The 23657-nt window shown below is 49.9% G+C and overlaps 1 protein-coding gene across 1 annotated transcript in view; it reads right to left on the bottom strand.

The window, feature by feature from the left end:
* Positions 1-16868: 16868 nt before the first annotated feature.
* LOC139269167 (LIM homeobox transcription factor 1-alpha-like) overlaps positions 16869-23657 on the bottom strand; it is a 495303-nt gene continuing 488514 nt past the window's right edge. Inside the window, exons 9-10 of the mRNA XM_070888268.1 lie at positions 19545-19712; positions 16869-17167 (exon numbers count right to left, since the gene is read on the bottom strand). Of these exons, the coding sequence (XP_070744369.1) occupies positions 17010-17167; positions 19545-19712 (326 nt within the window). The 3' untranslated portion in view covers positions 16869-17009. The remainder of the gene's footprint in view (positions 17168-19544; positions 19713-23657) is intronic.

Here is a 23657-nt window from a genome sequence, read left to right as displayed (position 1 = left end):
AGTATCCCAGCACACAGAGAGAGGGCACTGGGGGAACTGTATCCCAGCACACAGAGAGAGGGCACTGGGGGAACTGTATCCCAGCACACAGAGAGAGGGCACTGAGGGAACTGTATCCAAGTGCACGGGGGGCTAACTCGTACCTATGGACCGTATCTCAGTGTACAATGGGGCAGGGCCTATGCAGCCATATCTCAGTTAGTCTCAGAAGAATAGAGGAGGAAAACAGAAATCTGCTGGAGCAACAATGTATCAGTTCATCACAACAATACTGAAGCTGTCACAAAGCTACCTGAAGGAAATGGCTCGTGTCTAAGGCCATTTTTCTATTCGTCTTGGGATGTGGGCGTTGCTGGCAAGGCCAGCATTTATTGCCTGTCCCTAATTGCCCCTTGAGAAGGTGGTGGTGAGCCGCCTTGAACCGCTGCAGTCCGTGTGGTGAAGGTACTCCCACAGTGCTGTTAGGGAGGGAGTTCCAGAATTTTGATTGAGTGACGATGAAGGAACGGCCAATATATTTCCAAGTCAGGATGGTGTGTGACTTGGAGGGGAACATGGAGGTGATAGTGGTGTTCCCATGTGCCTGCTGCCCTTGACCTTCTAAAGGGTAGAGTTTGCGGGTTTGGGAGGAGATGTCGAAGAAGCCGTGGCGAGTTGCCGCAGTGCATCTTGTAGATGGCACACACTGCAGTCACAGTACGCCAGTGGTGGAGGGAGTGAATGTTGAAAGTGGTGGATGGGGTGCCAATCAAGTGGGCTGCTTTGTCCTGGATGGTGTCGAGCTTCTTGAGTGTTGTTGGAGCTGCACGCATCCAGGCAAGTAGATCGCATTCCATCACACTCCTGCCTTGTGCCTTGTAGATGATGGAAAGGCGATTGATGGAGACCAGCTCGCGGATGACTGTTCAGTGTCGGCCTTTGCTGGTTAGCAGTGAGCTGGGGAGAGTGCTGGGAATTGCAGAGGGTTAATTAACGTGGAGCCCAGGTGGTGTGAAGCATGAAGGATCGGCAGGTGTTTCTCTGTACGTATGAAAGAGCGGGGGTGTTCAACGAGGATTTACATCAGCATTCAAAGCTCTCAAGTTATTTAATTAGTTTATTTCACACCTATTAAAAATCACGCATGTCCTGAGAGAGCATACGTTGGTCGGATTAAGGTGCCAATCACAGTTAAATCTGAGGTGGGCTTTGAAGGCACATTACACGCATAACTGAATTTGAATGGATTTGTTTTTAGGCATTGATTGCCGCTGGATCTTGTTGTTTTGGGGTCATGCGTTGAGGTGATGGGTGATGGTGTTACACAGTAGAATATTTCCCACTTTATATCCAGTTGTGATTCTGAATGGCGATTGTTAACAGAGGGGAGTGATGTGGGGGTCCTTTATATTACCTCGTTGGGTGGGATGGTAAAACTGAGATGCAGATTGAAATGAGACTGACTGCCGAGCACAATGAACCACTGGCACACTCCCTTGTCTGGATTTCAGGTAAGCCTTTAAACCTACCCCCATCCTTTGACATCCCTCCAATCTCTCCCGCTCTTATTCCACCATTCCTCCTCCTTGAAAATGTGTTTCCTCTATCCGTAAGAAGTCTCCTTTGCCCTTCCAACCACTCCATCCATCATAGGCAGTCCCTCGAAACGAGGATAACTTGTTTCCACGCCAAAAAAGAATGAGTTCACAGGTGTTTCAATGAAGGACCTAATATTCCAGGTCCTGAACTACATCTTGGAGGGTGGAAGATGCCTGCGCGTGGATTTTTTTAACGTATGGTGGCTGTTGCACACCAGCCACCACACGGGCTTGTCAGAGCTAGGTCTTGGTCCAGTGGCAAGGATTAACCAAGATGACTGGAGACCAGCTCTGCTGCACGGGCCTAGTGCACACACATATCATAGTGTGGGCCACACATAGCGTAGTGTGGGCTGGCCTGTGCTGCCCCTGGACCCCTGGCCCCAAACTCACAACTCTCCTGGGCTCCGATCACATCCCTCCACAGTCTCTCGCCACTCTTTCTGTATCTGCCCACATTCCAATCACCGACTTGGACCTTGATGACATCACTCTTCGCTACCATCGCCCTCCATGCTGCTCCCGCTGTTCATTTGGACATTGATGCTCTCCATGGAGCAGCGTGGAGGCCTCGACCTGCGTGAGAGCACTAGCGGCAGGTCGGGGCCATAAAAGGATCGGAGGTGCGGCGGCACGGGGAGCAGCATGGAGGCATGCCACTTCCAACCACTAGCTTACTGCCATTATATTGGTACTTTCTCAAGTATGGAAGCTGTGGCTAACTCTCACATTGCTCACTAGCCTGAGCATTTTTGGAAACAAAATGCTGGTATCAGTAAAAGTGAACATGAGCGTTTTTCCACCAAAACCAGCTGGGTCACCAATGTCCTTCGGGGGTGGAAACGTGCCATCCTTACCCAGTCCGACCTATATGTGACTCCAGTCCCACACCAACGTGGTTGACTCATAACTGCCCTCTGAAGTGGCCTAGCAAGCCGCTCAGTTGCATCAATCCTGCTACCAGTGGGTCAAGAAGGCACAGCACCACTTTCTCAAGGACAATTAGGGATGGGCAATAAATGCAGGCCTTGCCTGCAATGCCCACAGTTTTTTTTTATAAGTTCCAGCCAAATCCTTGGTTGTCAGTGTGATCTGCATGCTATGTCAAGCAACACTAGAACTCTGCTCGAACCCTTTGGTGATTCACTTATTATAGCTGTCTAGCACTGGGCATGACTAAAGAAGTTACTATCATATGGCCTCACACTAAGGTTGTGTCCGTGGCTGCCTGGCATCCTCCCAAATTGCTTTGCCAGTGCTGCGGTTGATGACTGGTTCTCTGAACCTTGCTATCCAGCAGTGGCTCAGGAGGTCTTCACGACCCACCTCCCTCCCCTACATCCATGCTGCCCCTGTTAGCTGAATCAGCCATGGCTCAGTGGGTAGAACTCTAATTTAAGTGCCACTCCAGAGAGCACAAAATCCCAAGCTCACACTCCAGCGCAGTGCTGAAGAAGTGGTGGGGAGCTTGCCCCGGTGTCCTGGCCAATAGGTATCCCTCAACCAACACCACTAAAACAGATTATCTGGTCATTGCTGTTTGTGGGACCTTGATGTGTGCCAATTGGCTGCCGCGTTTCCTACATTTCACTGCAGTGATGGGTGTTAATTGGTGAGGGCGGGGAAACTACAAATCAAAACAGTCCTTATTTGGCTGTACAGTGCTTTGGGAGGTTCTGAAGTCATAAAAGGCACTGTACAAATGCAAGTCTTTCTTTAATTCCACTCCACATTCATAGCACAATGTGCCAACAGTGAACACTCAGCAGTGGCTAAAAGCTTACAACACTTGCATTTCTACGGCATGTCCAAAGCAAAACATGTCCCAAGGTCTTTCAAAGAATGGAATGGGTGGACACCTTTGTGTGGGAGGAAAGACGGCACAGAAGGCCAGAATCAGAGGGCCTGAGGGCCACATAAGGCAAAAGCAGAATACAGTGGTAGAGTGGGGCGTTGCCATGGAGATGAGGGCAATGGGTAGCAGGGAGCCTGTGTAGGTCAGCAAGATCATCATCATAGGCAGTCCCTCGGGGTCGAGGATGACTTGCTTCCACATTAAAAATTAGTATTCAGGTGACTGATGAACATTTTAAAGGGTGGAAGATACCTGTGTGTGAATTCTTTTAACGTGGGGTAGCCGTTGTAAACCAGCTACCACACAGGCTTGACGGAACTAGGTCTTGGTCCAGTGGCAAGGATTAACCAAGATGACTGGAGGCCAGGCTCTGCCGCATGTGCCAATACATACACACAAACTCAAACATACTCCTACTGTCCTCCTTCCTTCCTCCTTCCCACAGGACCTCTCTCTACGTGGAATTCATAGTCCGCAATGTGAGCCTCACGACTTCACAGACTCGCTATTAGCCCATGCCGCACCTTCCCTTGTCTTGTCCATGCTGCTCCACCTCTGGGCTCCGACCTCTCTGTTCCTCCATGCCTCGCCCATCCTGACTGTTCTGTATGTAAACACTGTAACTGTATAAGACTTGCCACCAGAGGGCCCAACTGTTGGAGGCCCAAGGGTCACCTGCACACCTCATGTAAGGGAGTATAAAAGGTTGCCTGCCATGCTGCTTAGGCAATCTAGAATTGTATTAAAGAGACTAAGGTCACATCAGTTTTATCTCACAGTACTCAGTTTTGTGGAGGTCTTCCATACTTAACAATTGGTGCTGAGTAACAGATTACAAACTTTCACGCGGTCATGGATGCCATTGGTATTTTAGAGAGATTTGTAAAGGGTGATGATTGGGAAGCCTTCGTTGAGCATCTCGACCAGTACTTCGTGGCCAATGAGCTGGATGGGGATGATAAAACGATCAAGCGCAGGGTGATTCTCCTCACCGTGTGTGGGTCCACAATATATGGCCTGATGAAGAATCTGCTAGCATCGAAGAAACCAGTGGAGAAGACATATACAGAGTTGTGTACGCTGGTTCGGAACCACCTCGAGCCAAAGGAGAGCGTCTTAATGGCCCAGTTTCGCTTCTACATGCACCACCGCGCCGAGGGCCAGGACATGGCGAGAAATGTCGCCGACCTGAGACGCCTTGCGGGAACTTGCGAATTTGCTGGATTTTTGGGGGAAATGCTGCTGGACGTTTTTGTGCTTGGCATCGGCCACGAGATCATTCTTCGCAAGCTGTTGTCCGCCGAATCCCGAGACCTGAGCAAGGCCATCACAATAGCCCAGGCTTTCATGTCCATGAACGATAATATCAGACAGATATCTTCTCAGCATCGAAGCTCACCGGCAAGTACTTTGCATAAAAAAACGTCGCTAGCAGGCAGAACTGCATTTGGCAGGGCCTATACATCTGCAGCTGCAAGACCTAGGCCATCAGGCGTGAATGCAAATCCATTAGCACCATGTTGGCGCTGTGGGGTAATCATCAAGCCCATCAATGTCGATTCAAGCACCACGTGTGCAAAGGCTGCGAAACAATGGGGCACCTCCATCGAATGTGCAAAAGTGCTGCTACTCACAACGTGGCAGAGTCGGCAGAGGATGATCGACCGGCGCGGATCACGCAGAACAAACAAGAGAGGCAACTCAATCCGAGGAAGAAGTGTATGGGGTACACACCTTCACCACCAAGAGCCCTCCTATCATGCTGAAAGTCAAATTGAATGGAATTCCAGTATAAATGGAGTTGGACACAGGGGCGAGTCAGTCAATTATGAGCCAGAAGCTTTTGAGAAACCACAGGACAACAAGACACAAAGACTCAAACTGAACCCGATTCAGACAAAGCTGCATACCAAAGAGCTCATACCAGTCATTGGCAGTGCGGCAGTTAAGTAATCGTATGATGGAGCTGTGCATGATTTATCACTGTGGATTGTACCAGGCGATGGCCCAGTGATATTCGGCAGAAGCTGGCTGGGTATGGAACTGGTTTGATGGAACTGGGATGACATTAAAGCACTATCTTCAGTGGATGATGCTTCGTGTGCCCAAGTACTGAGCAAGTTTTTTTTTAATTATTTTTTTTTTAATTTTTTGTAGCCAATCTTTCCAATTCTTTGTCAGATCACAAACGCCAGAGGTCAACTTGCACACATCAAGGATCACCCTGCGCTAATGCTCTTAGCCAAAAGGCCTAGAGCCCAAGCACCGTTCCTGGAAGTACTGCAATACCAGGTTCGTGCCATGGAGGTGGATGGGTCAGCAACCCCACACACCTCCGTGGAGGTGGATGGGTCAATCCACCCCACCCACCTCCTATGAGCAAGTTTCCATTGCTATTTGAACCAGGCATTGGCAACTTCACAGGCACCAAGGTGCAGATCCATCTAGTCCCTGATGCAAGGCCTATTCATCATAAGGTTCAAGCGGTTCCATATATGATGAGGGAGAAAGTCGAGATCGAACTGGACAGACTTTAACAAGAGGGAATCATATCGCCAGAAGAGTTCAACAAGTGGGCCAGTCCGATTGTTCCGGTGTTGAAAAGCGATGGCTCGGTCAGAATATGCGGAGACTACAAGGTAACGATCAACCGAGTCTCGTTACAAGACCAGTACCCGCTACCAAAAGCGATGACCTGTTCGCAACGTTAACGGGGGTGGGGGCAAGTCGTTCACCAATTTGGACTTAACCTCCGCCTGCATGACACAGGAGCTGGCTGAATCTTCAAAAAGATTGACGTGCATCAACACGCACAAAGGACTGTTTATATACCACAGATGTCCTTTTGGGATACGCTCAGCTGCTGCCATCTTCCAGAGGAACATGGAGAGTCTGCTGAAATCGGTTCCGCGCACTGTTGTGTATCAAGACGACATCCTGATCATCGGTCATGACACCAACGAAAACCTGCACAACCTGGAAGAGGTTCTAAGTCGACAGAGTGGGACTCAGGCTGAAACGCTCCAAGTGTGTTTTCCTTGCGCCAGAGGTCAAAATTTTGGGGAGAAAGATGCGGCAGATGGCATCAGACCCACAGACTCAAAGACCGAGGCCAGTCAAGAATGTACCCAAACCACAGAATGTGACGGAGCTGCATTCGTTCCTAGGACTCCTCAACTATTTTGTTAACTTTCTACCCAGGTTAAGCACTTTGCTGGAACCGTTGCACATGTTGCTACTTAAGGATGGCGACTGGGTTTGGGGTAAATCTCAAGCGACAGCCTTTGAGAACGCCAGAAACCTACTTTGTTCAAATAAGTTACTTGTACTGTATGACCCGTGTAAACGATTAGTGCTAGCTTGTGATGCATCTTCGTACAGGGGCGGCTGTGTGTTACAGCAAGCCAATGTATCGGGCAAATTTCAACCAGTTGCATAAGCATCTAGAAGTCTGGCTAAGGCTACAGTATGGTTGAGAAAGAAGCATTAACATGTGTATATGGGGTTAAGAAAAATTCACCAATACCTATTTGGACTTCGGTTTGAGCTTGAAACGGACCACAAACCGCTCATTTCGCTGTTTTCAGAAAGCAAATGTATAAACACCAATGCTTCGTCTCGCATTCAAAGATGGGCACTAACATTGTCCGCCTATGACTATGTTATCCGCCACAGACCAGGCACGGAGCACTGTGGTGATGCCCCCAGTCGGCTACCATTGCCCACCACCGGGGTGGAAATGGTGCAGCCCGCAGACTTGCTTCTGGTCATGGATGCTTTTGAGAGCGAGGGGTCACCCATCACTGCTCGCCAGATCAGGACCTGGACCAGCCAGGATCCTGTGCTATCGCTTGTAAAAGGTTGTGTCCTCAATGGGAACTGTTCGGCTGTTCCCGGGGAAATGCAAGATGAAATTAAGCTGTTTCACTGACGCAAAGATGAAATGTCCATCCAGTCGGATTGTCTCTTAGGAGGTAATTGCATGGTTTTGCCAAAAAAAGGCAGGGAAACATTTATATGCAACCTACTCAATACCCACCCAGGCATAGTCATGGTGCAAGAAAAAAGAAAGCCATCCGTGGCTAACTAAAGAAATAAAGGACAGTATACGATTAAAAACAAGGGTATACAAAGTGGCCAAAACTAGTGGGAGGACAGAAAATTGGGAAGCTTTTAAAAGCCAGCAAAGAATGACTAAAAAAATGATTAAGAAAGGGAAGATAGACTATGAAAGTAAATTAGCACAAAATATAAAAACAGATAGCAAAAGTTTCAATAGGTATATAAAAAGAAAAGGAGTGGCTAAAGTAAATGTTGGTCCCTTAGAGGACGATACTGAGGAATTAGTAATGGAGAACATGGAGATGGCAGAAACTCTAAACAAGTATTTTGTATCAGTTTTTGTGGTAGAGGACACTAACAATATTCCAACAGTGGATAGTCAAGGGGCTATAGTGGGGGAGGAACTTAACACAATTACATTCATTAAGGAGGTGGTACTCAGTAAGATAATGGGACTAAAGGCAGATAAATCCCCTGGACCTGATAGCTTGCATCCTAGGGTCTTAACAGAAGTAGCGGCAGGGATTGTGGATGCATTGGTTGTAATTTACCAAAATTACCTGGATTCTGGGGAAGTCCCAGCAGATTGGAAAACTGAAAATGCAACGCCCCTATTCAAAAAAGGAGGCAGGCAAAAAGCAGGAAACTATAGACCAGTTAGCTTAACATCTGTGGTTGGGAAAATGTTGGAGTCCATTATTAAAGAAGCAGTAACAGGACATTTGGAAAAGCAAAATTTGGTCAGGCAGAATCAGCATGGAATTATGAAGGGGAAGTCATGTTTGACAAATTTGCTGGAATTCTTTGAGGATGTAATGAACAGGGTGGATAAAGGGGAACCAGTGGATGTGGTGTATTTGGACTTCCATTTGACAAGGTGCCACACAAAAGGTTACTGCACAAGATAAAAGTTCACGGGGTTGGGGGTAATATATTAGCATGGATAGAAGATTGGCTAACAAACAGAAAACAGAGAGTCAGGATAAATGGTTCATTCTCTGGTTGGAAATCAGTAACGAGTGGGGTGCCGCAGGGATCAGTGCTGGGACCCCATCTATTTACAATCTATATTAACAACTTGGAAGAAGGGACTGAGTGTAATGTAGCCAAGTTTGCTGACGATACAAAGATGGGAGGAAAAGCAATGTGCGAAGAGGACTTAAAAAAGCTGCAAAAGTACATAGACAGGCTAATTGAATGGGCAAAAATTTGGCAGATGGAGTATAATGTTGTAAAGTGTGAGGTCATGCATTTTGGCAGAAATAAAATCAAAGAGAAAGTTATTATTTAAATGGAGAAAGATTGCCAAGTGCTACAGTACAGCGGGACCTGGGGGTACTTGTACATGAAACATAGAAGGATAGTATGCAGATACAGCAAGTGATCAGGAAGGTCAATGGAATCTTGGCCTTTATTGCAAAGGGGATGGAATATAAAAGCAGGGCAGTCTTGTTACAGCTGTACAGGATATTGGTGAGGCCACACCTGGAATACTGCGTGCAGTTTTGGTTTCCATATTTACGAAAGGATATGCTTGCTTTGGAGGCAGTTCAGAGAAGGTTCATTGGGTTGATTCCGGGGATGAGGGGGTTAACTTATGAGGAAAGGTTGAGTAGGTTGGGCCTCTACTCATTGGAATTCAGAAGAATGAGAGGTGATCTTATCGAAACATATAAGATTATGAGGGGGCTTGACAAGGTGGATGCAGAGAGGATGTTTCCACTGATGGGGGAGACTGGAACTAGAGGGCATGACCTTAGAATAAGGGGCCGCCCATTTAAAACTGAGATGAGGAGAAATTTCTTCTCTCAAAGGGTTGTGAATCTATGTAATTCACTGCCTCAGAGAGCTGTGGAAGCTGGGACATTAAATAAATTTAAGACAGAAATAGTTTCTTAAACGATAAGGGGATAAAAGGTTACGAGGAGTGGGCAGGGAAGTGGAGCTGAGTCCATGATCAGATCAGCCATGATCTTATTGAATGGTGGAGCTGGCTCGAGGGGCCGTATGGCTTACTCCTGCTCCTATGTTCTTATGTTGTGAAGGCTATAGCCAGGTCACACGTTTGGTGGCCCGGCATTGACTCGGACTTAGAGTCGTGCGTACACCAGTGCAACACGTGCTCACAATTGAGTAATGCACCAAGGGAGACTCCATTGAGTCTGTGGTCATGGCCCTCCAAACCATGGTCCAGGATCCACATAGATTTTGCTGGCCCCTTTCTCGGAAAGATGTTTTTAATTGTAGTGGATTGAATGCGTAATCATGTCATCCAGCACATCCACTGCCACCATTGAAAGCCTCCAGGCTATGTTCGCCACCCATGGCCTGCCCGACGTCCTGGTCAGTGACAATGGACCGTGTTTCACCAGCTTGGAATTCAACGAGTTTATGACCCGCAATGGCATCAAGCATGTCAGGTCTGCCCCGTTTAAGCCTGCAAGCGGAACGGGCAGTCCAAACTATCAAGCAGAGCTTGAAACGCGTGACGGAAGGCTCCTTGCAGACCCGCTTATCTCGGGTTCTGCTCAGCTACCGGACACAACCCCATTCGCTCAGTGGGGTTCCCTCTGCAGAATTGTTAATGAAGAGTGCACTCAAAACCAGACTCTCCTAACCAACCCGGATCTAAATGATCATGTCATCAACATCATAGGCAGTCCCTCGAAGCGAGGGTGACTTGCTTCCACGCCAAAAAGGGATGAATTCACAGGTGTTTCAATGAAGGACCTAATATTCCAGGTCCCGAACTACATTGTCAAGGGTGAAAGATGCTTGTGCGTGGATTTTTTAACGTGTGGTGGCTGTTGCACACCAGCCACCAAGCAGGCTTGACAGAGCTAGGTTTTGATTCAGTGGCAAGGATTACCCAAGTACCCAAGACTAACTTGAGACCAGCTCTGCTGCACAGACCGAGCACGCACACATATCGCAGTGTGGGCTGGCCCATGCTGCCCCTGGGCCCTCGCCTCTTCTGGGCCCCAGATTCACACCTCTCCTGGGCCCCGGTCACTTACCTCTATGGACTTTTGCCACTCCTTTGCCCCTCCTGCTGTGCCTACCTGCACTGCAATCAGCAACCTGGCTTCGTAGCTGTCGCCCTCCTGCAGCAGCACGTGCTGCTCCCTTCAGAGGTATGCCGCCGCACACTGCTCCCTCCAATGGCCCCGGTCTTGCAGGCCTGGACCGCGCTGATTTCCGGGCCAGGCCACCACTCACTGCTCCCTCCAATGGGCCCGGCCTGCTGATGGTCTTGCTGGCCGGGACCGCGCTGATTTCCAGGCCAGGCCACCACTCACTGCTCCCTCCAATGGCTCCGGAAACCCGGCGTCACCGGCAAAACATGTACCACAATCACGTGGCTATATCGCGTGACATTGATGTTAACAACCCTGTGTTTGTGCTTAATTACTGTCATAGTCCTAAATGGGTCGCTGGCACTGTCTTGGCCAAGGATGGGAACAGATTGTTTATAGTCAAACTACTAAATGGATAAACATGCAGAAAGCATTTGAATCAGATCAAACTGCGGTTCACCGACAACCAGGAACAAGCTGAAGAGGACATCACCATCATTATTCCACCAACACACACCCAACCAGCAATCGACCTCGCTGTCAATCAAGAGGATGAACCCACCATTCCCAACAGTCCTGTCAGATCAGCCACGCTGCAGTGCAGCAATGGTCTGACCAACTCACCCATGCCAGAGTTTGAACTCAGACGATCAACCAGGGAGCGTAGGGCCCCGGATCGTCTCAACTTGTAAATAAAGACTCTGTGTGGGGGGGTGGGGGAGTGATGTTATATATGTAAACATTGTAACTGTGTAAGACTTACTCAAAGGGTGCAACTGTTGGAGGCCCAAGGGTCACCTGCACACCTTGTGCAAGGGAGTATAAAAGGTTGTCTGCCATGCTGCTTAGGCACTCTGGAGTTGTATTAAAAAGACTAAGGTCACATCAGCTTTAGCTCACAGTACTCAGTCTTGTGGAGTTCTTGCATATTCAACACCGACCTCGCGTCCAGACCTCCGCTCCTTGCCGTTTCCGACTCCGCTCCTCGCTGCTCCCGACCTCCACTCCTCGCCCCTGCCGACCTCCGTGTTGTTGATTCTGCTGCAAGATAGGGCGATAGACGAGTAGGACATTGTGCGGTTCATGACTGGGCGGCTCACGTCCTGACATGTTGGAGTTGATAAAGGGTGGCAGTCTGAAGGACTGCCTAAGAGAGAGAGAGAAAGAGGGGCTGACCACAATACAGGAACAGGAAGTTTGATCTGCATTCTATCCCTCTTTTATATCACCCAGTACCTTCTTTATCTGTTTGCTACAAAAGGAAAATAAGGTCTTGTATTTATACAGTACCTTTCCCAACCTCAGGACATCCCACAGCAGTTTACAGTCAATGAGAAGCTTTTCATTCACTCATTGATACTCACTCACTCAGACAGACTCACTCAACACCTCACTCACTCAGAGTCACTCGACACCTCACTCACTCAGTCACTCGACACCTCACTCATTGACAGACTTACTCCTCACCTCACTCACTGACAGACTCACTCAACACCTCACCTCACTCACTCAGACAGAATCACTCAACACCTCACTCACTCAGACTCACACACCTCACTCACTCACTCACTGACAGACTCACTCCACACCTCACTCACTGAGACTCACTCAACGCTCACTCGCTCAGAGACTCACTCGACACTCATTGACAGACTCACTCGACACCTCACTCACTGACACTCACTCTACACCTCACTCATTCACTGACAGACTCACTCGACACTTCACTCACTCAGAGTCACTCGACACCTCACTCATTGACACTCACTCCTCACATCACTCACTGACAGACTCAACGCTCACTCACCCACAGACTCACTCGACACTCACTCAGACTCACTCGACACTCACTCACCGACAGACTCACTCCACACCTCACTCACTCACTGACAGACTCACTCGACACTTCACTCACTCACAGAGTCACTCGACACCTCACTCGCTCAGTCACTCGATACCTCACTCATTGACAGACTCACTCCTCACCTCATTCACTGACAGACTCACTCAACACCTCACTCATTCACTGACAGACTCATTCAACACCTCGAGGGACCAAGTGGCCTATTCCTGCTCCTAATTCTTATTTTAACTGTGTAATAAAGAAAATGAAACCTGTGTTCTATGCTTAGTGTTGCTGAAAATAGACAAGAATCCGGTAGATTGGTTGATATTTCTTTATGGTAAACAGAAGATATTCTTTCTACAAGCCACTGGTACATAACAGTCTCTTACATTAAATATGTTGCCGAGAAAACTCCCTTTGTTTCTGGAACCTTCCACAAGCCGAGGGATTCCCTGTCACTAGAAACACCGAGAGATGTCAGTATACACAGGTGGGGTTTCCCCTCACATTTAAGAAATTTATTAAGGACACAGCATTACGTAAACATGACAATTACTAAAACTGTGGGCTACAGACAGTGACTGGGGATCACAGAGTGGAGGTGGGCTATGGTCTGTGTAGAAACACTGATCTCCAACACACTGCACAATCACTCAAACCATTGTAATACGTCTTATTCGTTTTGATCTGCATTTAAATGTTTTTTCCCCATTACACAATTCTCCTTCTTGAATTTTTTACAGTCCCCTCTCCCCTGGGAGGTGCCACCATTGTCCGGGTAGTGTTGGACAGAGGCTAACGGGACCTCAGGTACCCAGTCCGGGTGGCAGACTATCGAATGTGCACTTATATACTGAGTGAAATCGGTGATCGCAGTCAGCTCATCCGTACATTGGTGGGGGAGGGGAGGGAAGGGAGGGGGAGGGGGGAGGTAGAAGGAAGGACCAGAGTGGCAAACAAGCTCTCGGTCAATGGCCACTCCCAAGAGTACTCCAACATCGTGTGGTGAGGAGTGATGGTCCTGCGGCTATAACCGGGCTTCTTGCATTTGCTCCGTGGAGGGTGGGCCAGTTTTGCTGCCCAGGCCCTTGCTTGCTCTTGCTGGGTCCCACACTCTGCTGACATCCCCAATTGGTCAGACTCGGAGGCCGAGGGAGCAGTACCATCTCCCGAGGAGCACAGTGAAGGGAATGGCCCATGTAATGTATGCACATGTGAGCATGCTCACAGGTTTGTGGAATTGTTGAGTTGGGAGTGGCTTAGCCAGTCACGTGATGTTCACAAGACTCAATAAAACCCCAGCCAGTTGGGTTCGGGAGATCCACGATGAGGCAGGTGGTTGTAAGCCTGGTGGATGAACCAGTAATGTGTAGTGTGATTGTTAAACCATTTGCTAATAAACCAATTAGTTCTTTATAGCAATGTGTTGCTATGAGTTCTTAAGTAAAGAACCCGTGAAGCAAATACATTACAGCCCACACACCCTGAATCTGACCCACCTACCCTGACCAGGGTTATGAGGAACTTTGATCTGCTGTGGCAAGCGGTTGCATATATGAGCATCGCCTCGACAGGCCTTCAGATAGAAACAGCCGCCTTGGGGAGAATTGGCCACTCAATCCAATGTCGCACCTGGACAGTGGAATTTCCACACCAGGAAAACTCCCAGCACCCTCCCTTTCAACCGACAGCAAGCCCCCCGCACCACTGCCGCCCCCCCCCCGCATCCCCACCCCCCGCCGACACACTACCCACCAGGATTGTTCTTTCATCAAAAAGTAGTTTTGAAAGAACATAAGAAATAGGAGCAGGAGTAACCCATTTGGCCCCTCGAGCCTGCTCCACCATTCAATAAGATCGTGGCTGATCTGATCTTTGCCTCAACTCCACTTCTCTGCCCGCTCCCCATAACCCTATATTCCCTTATCGTTCAAAGATCTGTCTATCTCCGCCTTAAATATATTCAATGACCCAGCCTCCGCAGCTCTCTGGGGCAGAGAATTGCAAAGATTCACAACCCTCTGAGAGAAGAAATTCCTCTTCATCTCCGTCTTAAATGGGCGGCCCCTTATTCTGAGACTATGCCCCGCAGCAGTATTTGAATTATGGTTTGTTAGCACTGGTTTACCTTTAGAGTGGTTACTCAGCCCGCCTGTGGCCGTGGCCAGCATCCTATGTGCCATGCCCCACACCCCCAGGTTGATTGATAGCTTCGAATAGTACCTTGCAAAAGATCAACCCCGATTGGAACTGGGAGCTGATTTTTAATTGCAGACTTGTATTTTTTAAAAACCACAAGAAGAAATGTGAGTGTGTGTGGTGGAGGTGGGGGGCAGGGAACAGAGGGGTCACATGGCACAAGTGTACCATCATTGGCAGCTCTGGACATGGGCGTCGGAGTCTCCTGGTTGCAAACATTCAGATCACCATTAGATGTCACTAGCCTGCTTTATACACAATGCTACTGTACAGTATTTACAATGCTTGTTAACAGCAGCTGATGACAAAATGGCTGTCGACACAACCCCAAGCTTGTGAAAGAAGTTCCTGATGTAAATTGCTCGGTTCTCCTGCCATTCCTTCCCCCTTCCTTCTGGTATCTGCCTTTCAGATGTTGGGAGCAAACGAGGCCGCAGCCTGCTCTCGGGATAGCATTCCTCACCCCCCACCCCACATTTCTCTCTCCTGCTGAAGACCCGATCTGTTGCAGTTCTCGGAAAGCCTTTAGTACCTCGTCCAAGCGAATGGTCTCCCGCCCGAGTGGGGAGGACGTCAGAGTCAAGGCCAATCCTGTATATCCTCGCAGGAGTCACTGACGAGCTGCTGCCTGGAGCAGGAACCCAGCTTGCTTACCCACATCCTCCGCCACCGCCCCCCCAGGCCTGGGACACTGTAGCAGCCTAACTACTGCCCGGCAGAGTTCAGCTAACCGCAAAGGCCGGGGGTTTGAACTTGGACCTGCTGCTCTGCACGGCTCAGTATTACATCAGGCAGTGCCTTGCCCACTAAGGCAAGCGCCCAGAACGACTGATTCCAGTGCAGTTAATAGCTGAAAGGAACCACAGGTGTCTCAAAGTGAGCTTGACAACAGCAGTTTATCCTTCACCCCCTTTCCTACCCACCAGGGTGAGGTGTTCTGCTTCATTGCCTCGAGCTAGTCGCCAAGCAGAGCTATTTTTGCAGATCACAAGTGTAGCTGTGAGGTTCAGGGGTCAACGTCACCATGGGACTCGCACCCACAAACCACAGAAGGTGAGAAGGGTCTCTTAAACAGCCACGCTCTACTGGGGTCCTGGTTATTCAAACATCAATAATGTCACTTCCATAAAAAGGTGCACAATATATATTCAAAGTCTGGTATAGGAACATGTACACAGCATACAATGAAGAGACCTTTGACCTATAACCTGTGAACCTGTCTGTGTGTGTGGCTGGTTGAGGCTTGTTTGGACCATTGAGGCCAGAGATAGTGTCTGTGAGGGAGAGAGGGAGGGGGGGAATTTTCAGTCGATACATTATCACAGCTTTGTTCACAGTTAAATAACCAGCACTTTGAAGGAAAAAAAACCCACACATTTTTAAACCGCAGTTATTTACAACGCGAGTCTATTTGGGGGGGGGGCCTTTGTACCCGACAACAGTTCAAATCGTTTCGGCTAAATTGTTATTAAATTGTATCCCAGAAAGATCTCAAAATTAGGATCCTTCTTCAAATGGTTCACAAACAAAAAATTAATGGTAATTTCATAACTTAAGTGCACCGAGTGCTTCATTAAATAGTAAAAGCTGTGGAATTAAAGCCACCCTTTGTAAAATCAGAACTGTTCGAATTGTATCGATAAAGTTCTATTTCGTATTATCGAAGGCCTGGATCATGTTTGCTGTTTGCTGCAGCTATTCCTTGCCCGGGGGGCCTTTCCAGGGTCTCCGCTCTCCCTGGTTGAATGCTTGGCGATGATTCCGCACCTTCTTCCGTCCAATGCCACAATTTCAGTTGAAAAGGTCGGCTCTGGTTTAATCTGGGACGGGGCTGCAGAGGATGGAAAGCGGGGTGGGAGGGTGTGTGGGTGTGTGAACCCTTCTGTGCTACCCTGTTTCCCAAGCACGAGCTGCATCGACCCAGTCTGGGTATTGATTTTCAATCTATAAATAATCAATCTTTGGAATCAAAACAGTGCCAGATGATTATGACTTTCCAAGAGAGGGGTTTAGAAAACGAAGAAAATTCAAGCGACATCGTGCATGGCTTGCGCGAGTTGTCTCAATCATTTGTCTGACTTCATAAAAATGGCTGTGCTCTGAAATTCTTCACTAGCGGCTGGACTGATGGACAATCAGTCACGATAACTGCTGCGTGTATCTCATCAGAATAGTCGAACAAATCAAAACTGCTTGTTGGTAGCGGTGCAAAGGGGTGGTGGGATTTAAAAAAACAAAACTGTGTATCTCAATCCAATCACTTGTAGAAGTCTAGGCTTTGTCTGTTGCTGTCTGTGGTGTCGAGTAGCGCTGGGAGTAACAATCGGTCTGAGCGGCAGTCAAAGTGGACCTGGGCAGCTCTACTCCTTCCGACGTGGGCGCTGAGCACTACTTCAGGAGGTAAAGTAGGAGTTTTGCATGGAGTAGAGCCGGTCGATGGGGTTTCCTATCCTAGCCTGCATGGAGTTTGCCTCGGTGGTCGCCAGGAGGCAGTCCCCCAAGCTGTTGAGTGAGGTGTCGCTGTCCATGTCATGGAAAAGGGTTTCATTGCCTGTGTGGGAAGAAGAGGAAATAAAAACCGTCAGCAACTTGGTGAGCAGGGGCTTGTGGAATCTACGAGAACGTAAGAAAGCCTGGAATTAAGGAAAGGCCATTTGGCCCATCGACTGCCTCCAACCACAACCTATCCATAACAAAGAAAAGACTTGCATTTCTACAGCGACTTTAATGAACTCAGGACGTCACAAAGTGCTTCACGTCCTAAGTACTTTTGAAGTGTAGCCAGTGTTGTAATGTGGGAAACGCGGCAACCAATGTGTGCATAGCAAGCTCCCACAAACAGCAATGTGAAAATGACAAGATGATCTATTTTTAGTGGCATTGATTGAGGGATAAATATCTGCCAGGACACCAGGGATAACTCCCCTGCTCTTCTTCTTTTATGTCTACCTGAGAGGGCAGACGGGGCCTCAGTTTAATCTCTCATCTGAAAGACGGCATCTCCGACAGTGCAGTAGAGGCTCCCTCCGTACTGCACTGGGAGTGTCAGCCTGGATTATGTACTTAAATCTCTGCAGTGGGGCTTGAACCTTCTGACTTAGAGGCAAGAGTGCTACCCACTGAGCCACAGCTGACTCAATATATCCCATCATTATATAGTAAGAAAGTACTTTATATTCTCAAGTTGTCCAAAAGTGCTACATAACCGATTAATTACTTTACTGAAAAGAAGTCACTGTTATATAGGCAGATGTGACAGCAAATCTGCGCACAGCAGGGTCCTACTCATATCAACTGAGATAACTGACCAGCTAATCTGTGGTGGCGTTAGTTGAGGGATAAATATTGACCAGAGTACTGAGGAGAGCTCCCTGCTTTTCATCAAATAGTGCCGCAGGACCTTTTACATCCACCTTGGTTTAATCTCTTGATCAAATATGCATTTCCGTTAGTGCAGCGCTCCCTCAATTCAGCAGTGAGTCATCCTTGATTATATACTCAAATGCTGGAGTCGTGCTCGAATCCACAACCTTTTGACTCAGAAGCAAGAACACTAACATAGAGGGGTGGGGGGGAGGTACTCCCAGAACATGTTACAGCTGAATTGCACACAGCCTGTCTCACAAACCAAATAATCTCTTTTAGTGATGTTGGTTCAGAGATAAATATTGGCAAGTGCATCGGGGAGAACTCTCTATTCTTCTTCAAATAGCGCCAAGGGACTTTTTGCATCCACCTGAAAGGACAGATCTTGGTTCAATGTCTCATCCAAAAGCCAGTTTGTTTAGTGGTATTCTAGTACTCTACCAAATCCATTTGATCTCCTGAGGGAATGTTCTCTGCAGACAGACCATGATCTTCAAAGATATTGAAGCTAGACTCCAGAGAATTCATCTAGCTTAACATCTCCACAATTCAACCCTTATGGTCCTGGACAAACATCACTTCCCTTCCCTTTCCCACCCAGTCCTAGTATCCCAAAACTCCTTATAATTGATCATCTCAAGATATCCCTATTCCTATAGTCTCCAGTCTCATTCCCAGCCAGGTGTCTATCCAGCTCCTCTTTGAAGAGTACAAGTGTCAGCATCAATCACTGGTTAGACTTCAGCTGGGGTATTGCGTCCAATTCTGGGCACCACATTTTAGAAAGGATATTAAGGCCTTGGAGGATGCTGAAGAGATTTACTCGAATGGTACCAGGGATGGTGTACTTTACTTACGTGGGAGACAAGAGAAGCTGGGATTGTTCTCCTTAGAGCAGAGAAGGTTAAGGGGAGAATTAATAGAGGTGTTCAAAATTATGAGTGGTTTTGATAGAGTAAATAAGAAACTGTTTCCACTGGCAGGAGAGTTGGTAACCATAGGAAACAGACAAGATATTTGGGGAGGCGAATGAGGACAATTTTTTTTTACGCTGTGAGTTGTGATCTGAAATTCATTGCCTGACAGGGTGGTAGAAACAGATTCAATAGTAATATTCAAAAGGGAAATGGATCTCTATTTAAAAAGGAAAAATTTGCAGGGTATATGAGGAAGGAATGGAGGAGTGGGACTAATTGGATCACTCTTTCAAAGAGCCGGCACATGCACGATGGGCCGAATGGCCTCCTTCTGTGCAGTATGATTCTATGATTCTTATGATCAACTGCTCTTCATCGACTACTCTGCACCTGCTCTGCATCCACTACTCTGTGGTCTCTTTTTTGACAACAAACCTAGATGTGGTGACGGAACTTGCACACCTCAATGCCGATTGCAGCCCAACTATCAGTAAGACCATGTATGCTGGAAAGGTCGGAAGCTGGACGTCATATAAGGAGACGTCATGGCTGGGAGGGGTCAGAGACCCCACTCCTGCCCCAGCCTGACAATTGCCTTTCTGTTTCCTTTATTGGGTAACATATCAAGCAGAAGGAAGCAGTCACCATATGGGTGCATGTGGTCTCCCGGCATCTGAGGAGGAGTGAGGCCTTGGCGGAAGGGGTCGGTGTTATATCCATTCTGTTCAATAGCCAGGAGCTGCTGTGGAGGCAGGGTTGTATAAGCGTTCATCATTGTCTCCATTCCAGGGTTATTGGAGGCGTTCGCTGGGACTGTACGAGAAGAAAAGAAATAAAATAAAATGAATGTCACACAGAGGCACATTCTATCCAACTCGGCACTCAAGCAGTGAAGTTACGCTAAACCTTTGTTAGTCATTGGTTCGGCCTCGGCTGCAGCATTGTGTCCAACTCTGGGCACCACACTTTAGGAACAACGTCAAGGCCTTGGAGAGGGTGCAGAGCAGATTTACTAGCAGGGTTCGAGGGATGAAGAACTTTCTTTATTTGGTGAAACGAGAGAATCTGGGATTATTCACCTCAGAGCAGAGAAGATTTGAGGGAGATTTAATAGAGATGCTCAAAATGATGAATGGTTGCGATAGTTTCCACTGGGGTCAGGGCCGGAAACCAGAAGGCACAGATTTAAGCTGCGACATAGAATCATAGAATTAGAATGATACAATAAATAAGGACGCCATTCGGCCCATCGTCAGCCAGAGCGATCGAATTGACACACTTCCCTGCTCTTTCCGCATAGCCCTGCACAGATTTTCTTCCCTCAAGTATTTATCCAATTCCCTTTTGAAAGTTACTATTGAATCTGAACTACCACCTTTTCAGACACCCAGACTCCCCACACCCAGACTCCCCACACCCGGACTCCCCACACCCAGACTCCCCACACCCAGACTCCCCACACCCAGACTCCCCACACCCAGACTCCCCACACCCAGACTCCCCACACCCAGACTATCCACACCCAGACTCCCCACACCCAGACTCCCCACACCCAGACTCCACACACCCAGACTATCCACACCCAGACTCCCCACACCCAGACTCCCCACACCCAGACTCCCCACACCCAGACTCCCCACACCCAGACTCCCCACACCCAGACTATCCACACCCAGACTCCCCACACACCCAGACTCCCCACACCCAGACTCCCCACACCCAGACTCCCCACACCCAGACTCCCCACACACCCAGACTCCCCACACACCCAGACTTCCCACACCCAGACTATCCACACCCAGACTCCCCACACCCAGACTATCCACACCCAGACTATCCACATCCAGACTCCCCACACCCAGACTCCCTACACCCAGACTATCCACACCCAGACTCCCCACACACCCAGACTCCCCACACCCAGACTCCCCACACCCAGACTCCCCACACACCCAGACTCCCCACACCCAGACTATCCACATCCAGACTCCCCACACCCAGACTCCCTACACCCAGACTCCCCACACCCAGACTATCCACACCCAGACTTCCCACACACCCAGACTCCCCACACCCAGACTCCCCACACCCAGACTATCCACATCCAGACTCCCCACACCCAGACTCCCCACATCCAGACTATCCACATCCTGACTCTCCACACCCAGACTCCCCACACCCCACACCCAGACTCCCCACACCCAGACTCCCCACACCCAGACTCCCCACACCCAGACTCCCCACACCCAGACTATCCACATCCAGACTCCCCACACCCAGACTCCCCACACCCAGACTGTCCACCCCCAGACTCCCCACACCCAGACTCCCCACGCCCAGACTCCCCACAACCAGACTCCCCACGCCCAGACTCCCCACGCCCAGACTCACCACACCCAGACTATCCACACCCAGACTATCCACACCCAGACTATCCACATCCAGACTCCCCACACCCAGACTATCCACACCCAGACTCCCCACACCCAGACTATCCACACCCAGACTCCCCACACCCAGACTATCCACACCCAGACTCCCCACACCCAGACTATCCACACCCAGACTCCCCACACCCAGACTATCCACACCCAGACTCCCCACATCCGGACTCACCACATCCAGACTCCCCACACCCAGACTATCTACATCCAGACTCCTCACACCCAGACTCCCCACACCCAGACTATCCACATCCAGACTCCCCACACCCAGACTCCCCACACACAGACTCCCCACACCCAGACTCCCCACGCCCAGACTCCCCACATCCAGACTCCCCACACCCAGACTATCCACATCCAGACTCCCCACACCCAGACTCCCCACACCCAGACTATCCAACCCCAGACTCCCCACACCCAGACTCCCTACGCCCAGACTCCCCACGCCCAGACTCCCCACACCCAGACTATCCACATCCAGACTCCCCACACCCAGACTCCCCACACACAGACTCCCCACACCCAGACTCCCCACGCCCAGACTCCCCACATCCAGACTCCCCACACCCAGACTATCCACATCCAGACTCCCCACACCCAGACTCCCCACACCCAGACTATCCAACCCCAGACTCCCCACACCCAGACTCCCCACGCGCAGACTCCCCACACCCAGACTCCCCACGCCCAGACTCCCCACGCCCAGACTCCCCACACCCAGACTATCCACATCCAGACTCCCCACACCCAGACTCCCCACACCCAGACTATCCACACCCAGACTCCCCACATCCGGACTCCCCACATCCAGACTCCCCACACCCAGACTATCTACATCCAGACTCCTCACACCCAGACTCCCCACACCCAGACTCCCCACACCCAGACTATCCACCCCCAGACTCCCCACACCCAGACTCCCCACACCCAGACTATCCACACCCAGACTATCCACATCCAGACTCCCCAAACCCAGACTATCCACACCCAGACTCCCCACACCCAGACTATCCACACCCAGACTCCCCACACCCAGACTGTCCACACCCAGACTCCCCACACCCAGACTATCCACACCCAGACTCCCCACACCCAGACTATCCACACCCAGACTCCCCACACCCAGACTATCCACACCCAGACTATCCACATCCAGACTCCCCACACCCAGACTATCCACACCCAGACTCCCCACACCCAGACTATCCACACCCAGACTCCCCACACCCAGACTATCCACACCCAGACTCCCCACATCCGGACTCCCCACATCCAGACTCCCCACACCCAGACTATCTACATCCAGACTCCTCACACCCAGACTCGCCACACCCAGACTATCCATACCCAGACTCCCCACACCCACACCCCCCACACCCACACTCCCCACACCCAGACTCCCCACACCCAGACTATCCAGACCCAGACTCCCCACACCCAGACTCCTCACACCCAGACTCCCCACATCCAGACTATCCACACCCAGACTCCCCGAACCCAGACTCCCCCCACCCAGACTCGCCACATCCAGACTATCCACACCGAGACTCCCCACACCCAGACTCCCCACACCCAGACTCCCCACATCCAGACTATCCACACCCACACTCCCCACACCCACAACCCCCACACCCAGACTCCCCACACCCACACTCCCCAAAACCAGGCTATCCACAGACAGACTCCTTACACCCAGACTATCCACACCCAGACTATCCACACCCAGACTCCCCACACCCAGACTCCCCACACCCAGACTCCCCACATCCAAACTCCCCACATCCAGACTCCCCACACCCAGACTCCCCACACCCAGACTCCCCACACCCAGACTCCCTACACCCAGACTCCCCACACCCAGACTATCCACACTCCCCACACCCAGACTATCCACACCCAGACTCCCCACACCCACACTATCCACACCCACACTCCCCACACCCACACTCCCCACACCCAGACTATCCACACCCACACTCCCCACACCCACACTCCCCACACCCAGACTATCTACATCCAGACTCCTCGCACCCAGACTCCCCACACCCAGACTGTCCACACCCAGACTCCCCACACCCAGACTATCCACACCCAGACTATCCACACCCAGACTATCCACACCCAGACTTCCCACACCCAGACTATCCACACCCAGACTCCCCACATCCAGACTCCCCAAACCCAGACTATCTATATCCAGATTCCTCACTCCCAGACTCCCCACACCCAGACTCCCCACTCCCAGACTATCCAGCCCCAGACTCCCCACACCCAGACTCCCCACACCCACACTCCCCACACCCACACTCCCCAC

Source organism: Pristiophorus japonicus, chromosome 8 (genome assembly GCF_044704955.1).
Source record: "Pristiophorus japonicus isolate sPriJap1 chromosome 8, sPriJap1.hap1, whole genome shotgun sequence".
Lineage (NCBI taxonomy): Eukaryota > Metazoa > Chordata > Chondrichthyes > Pristiophoridae > Pristiophorus > Pristiophorus japonicus.
This window is presented reverse-complemented; position numbering and strand designations above follow the sequence as displayed.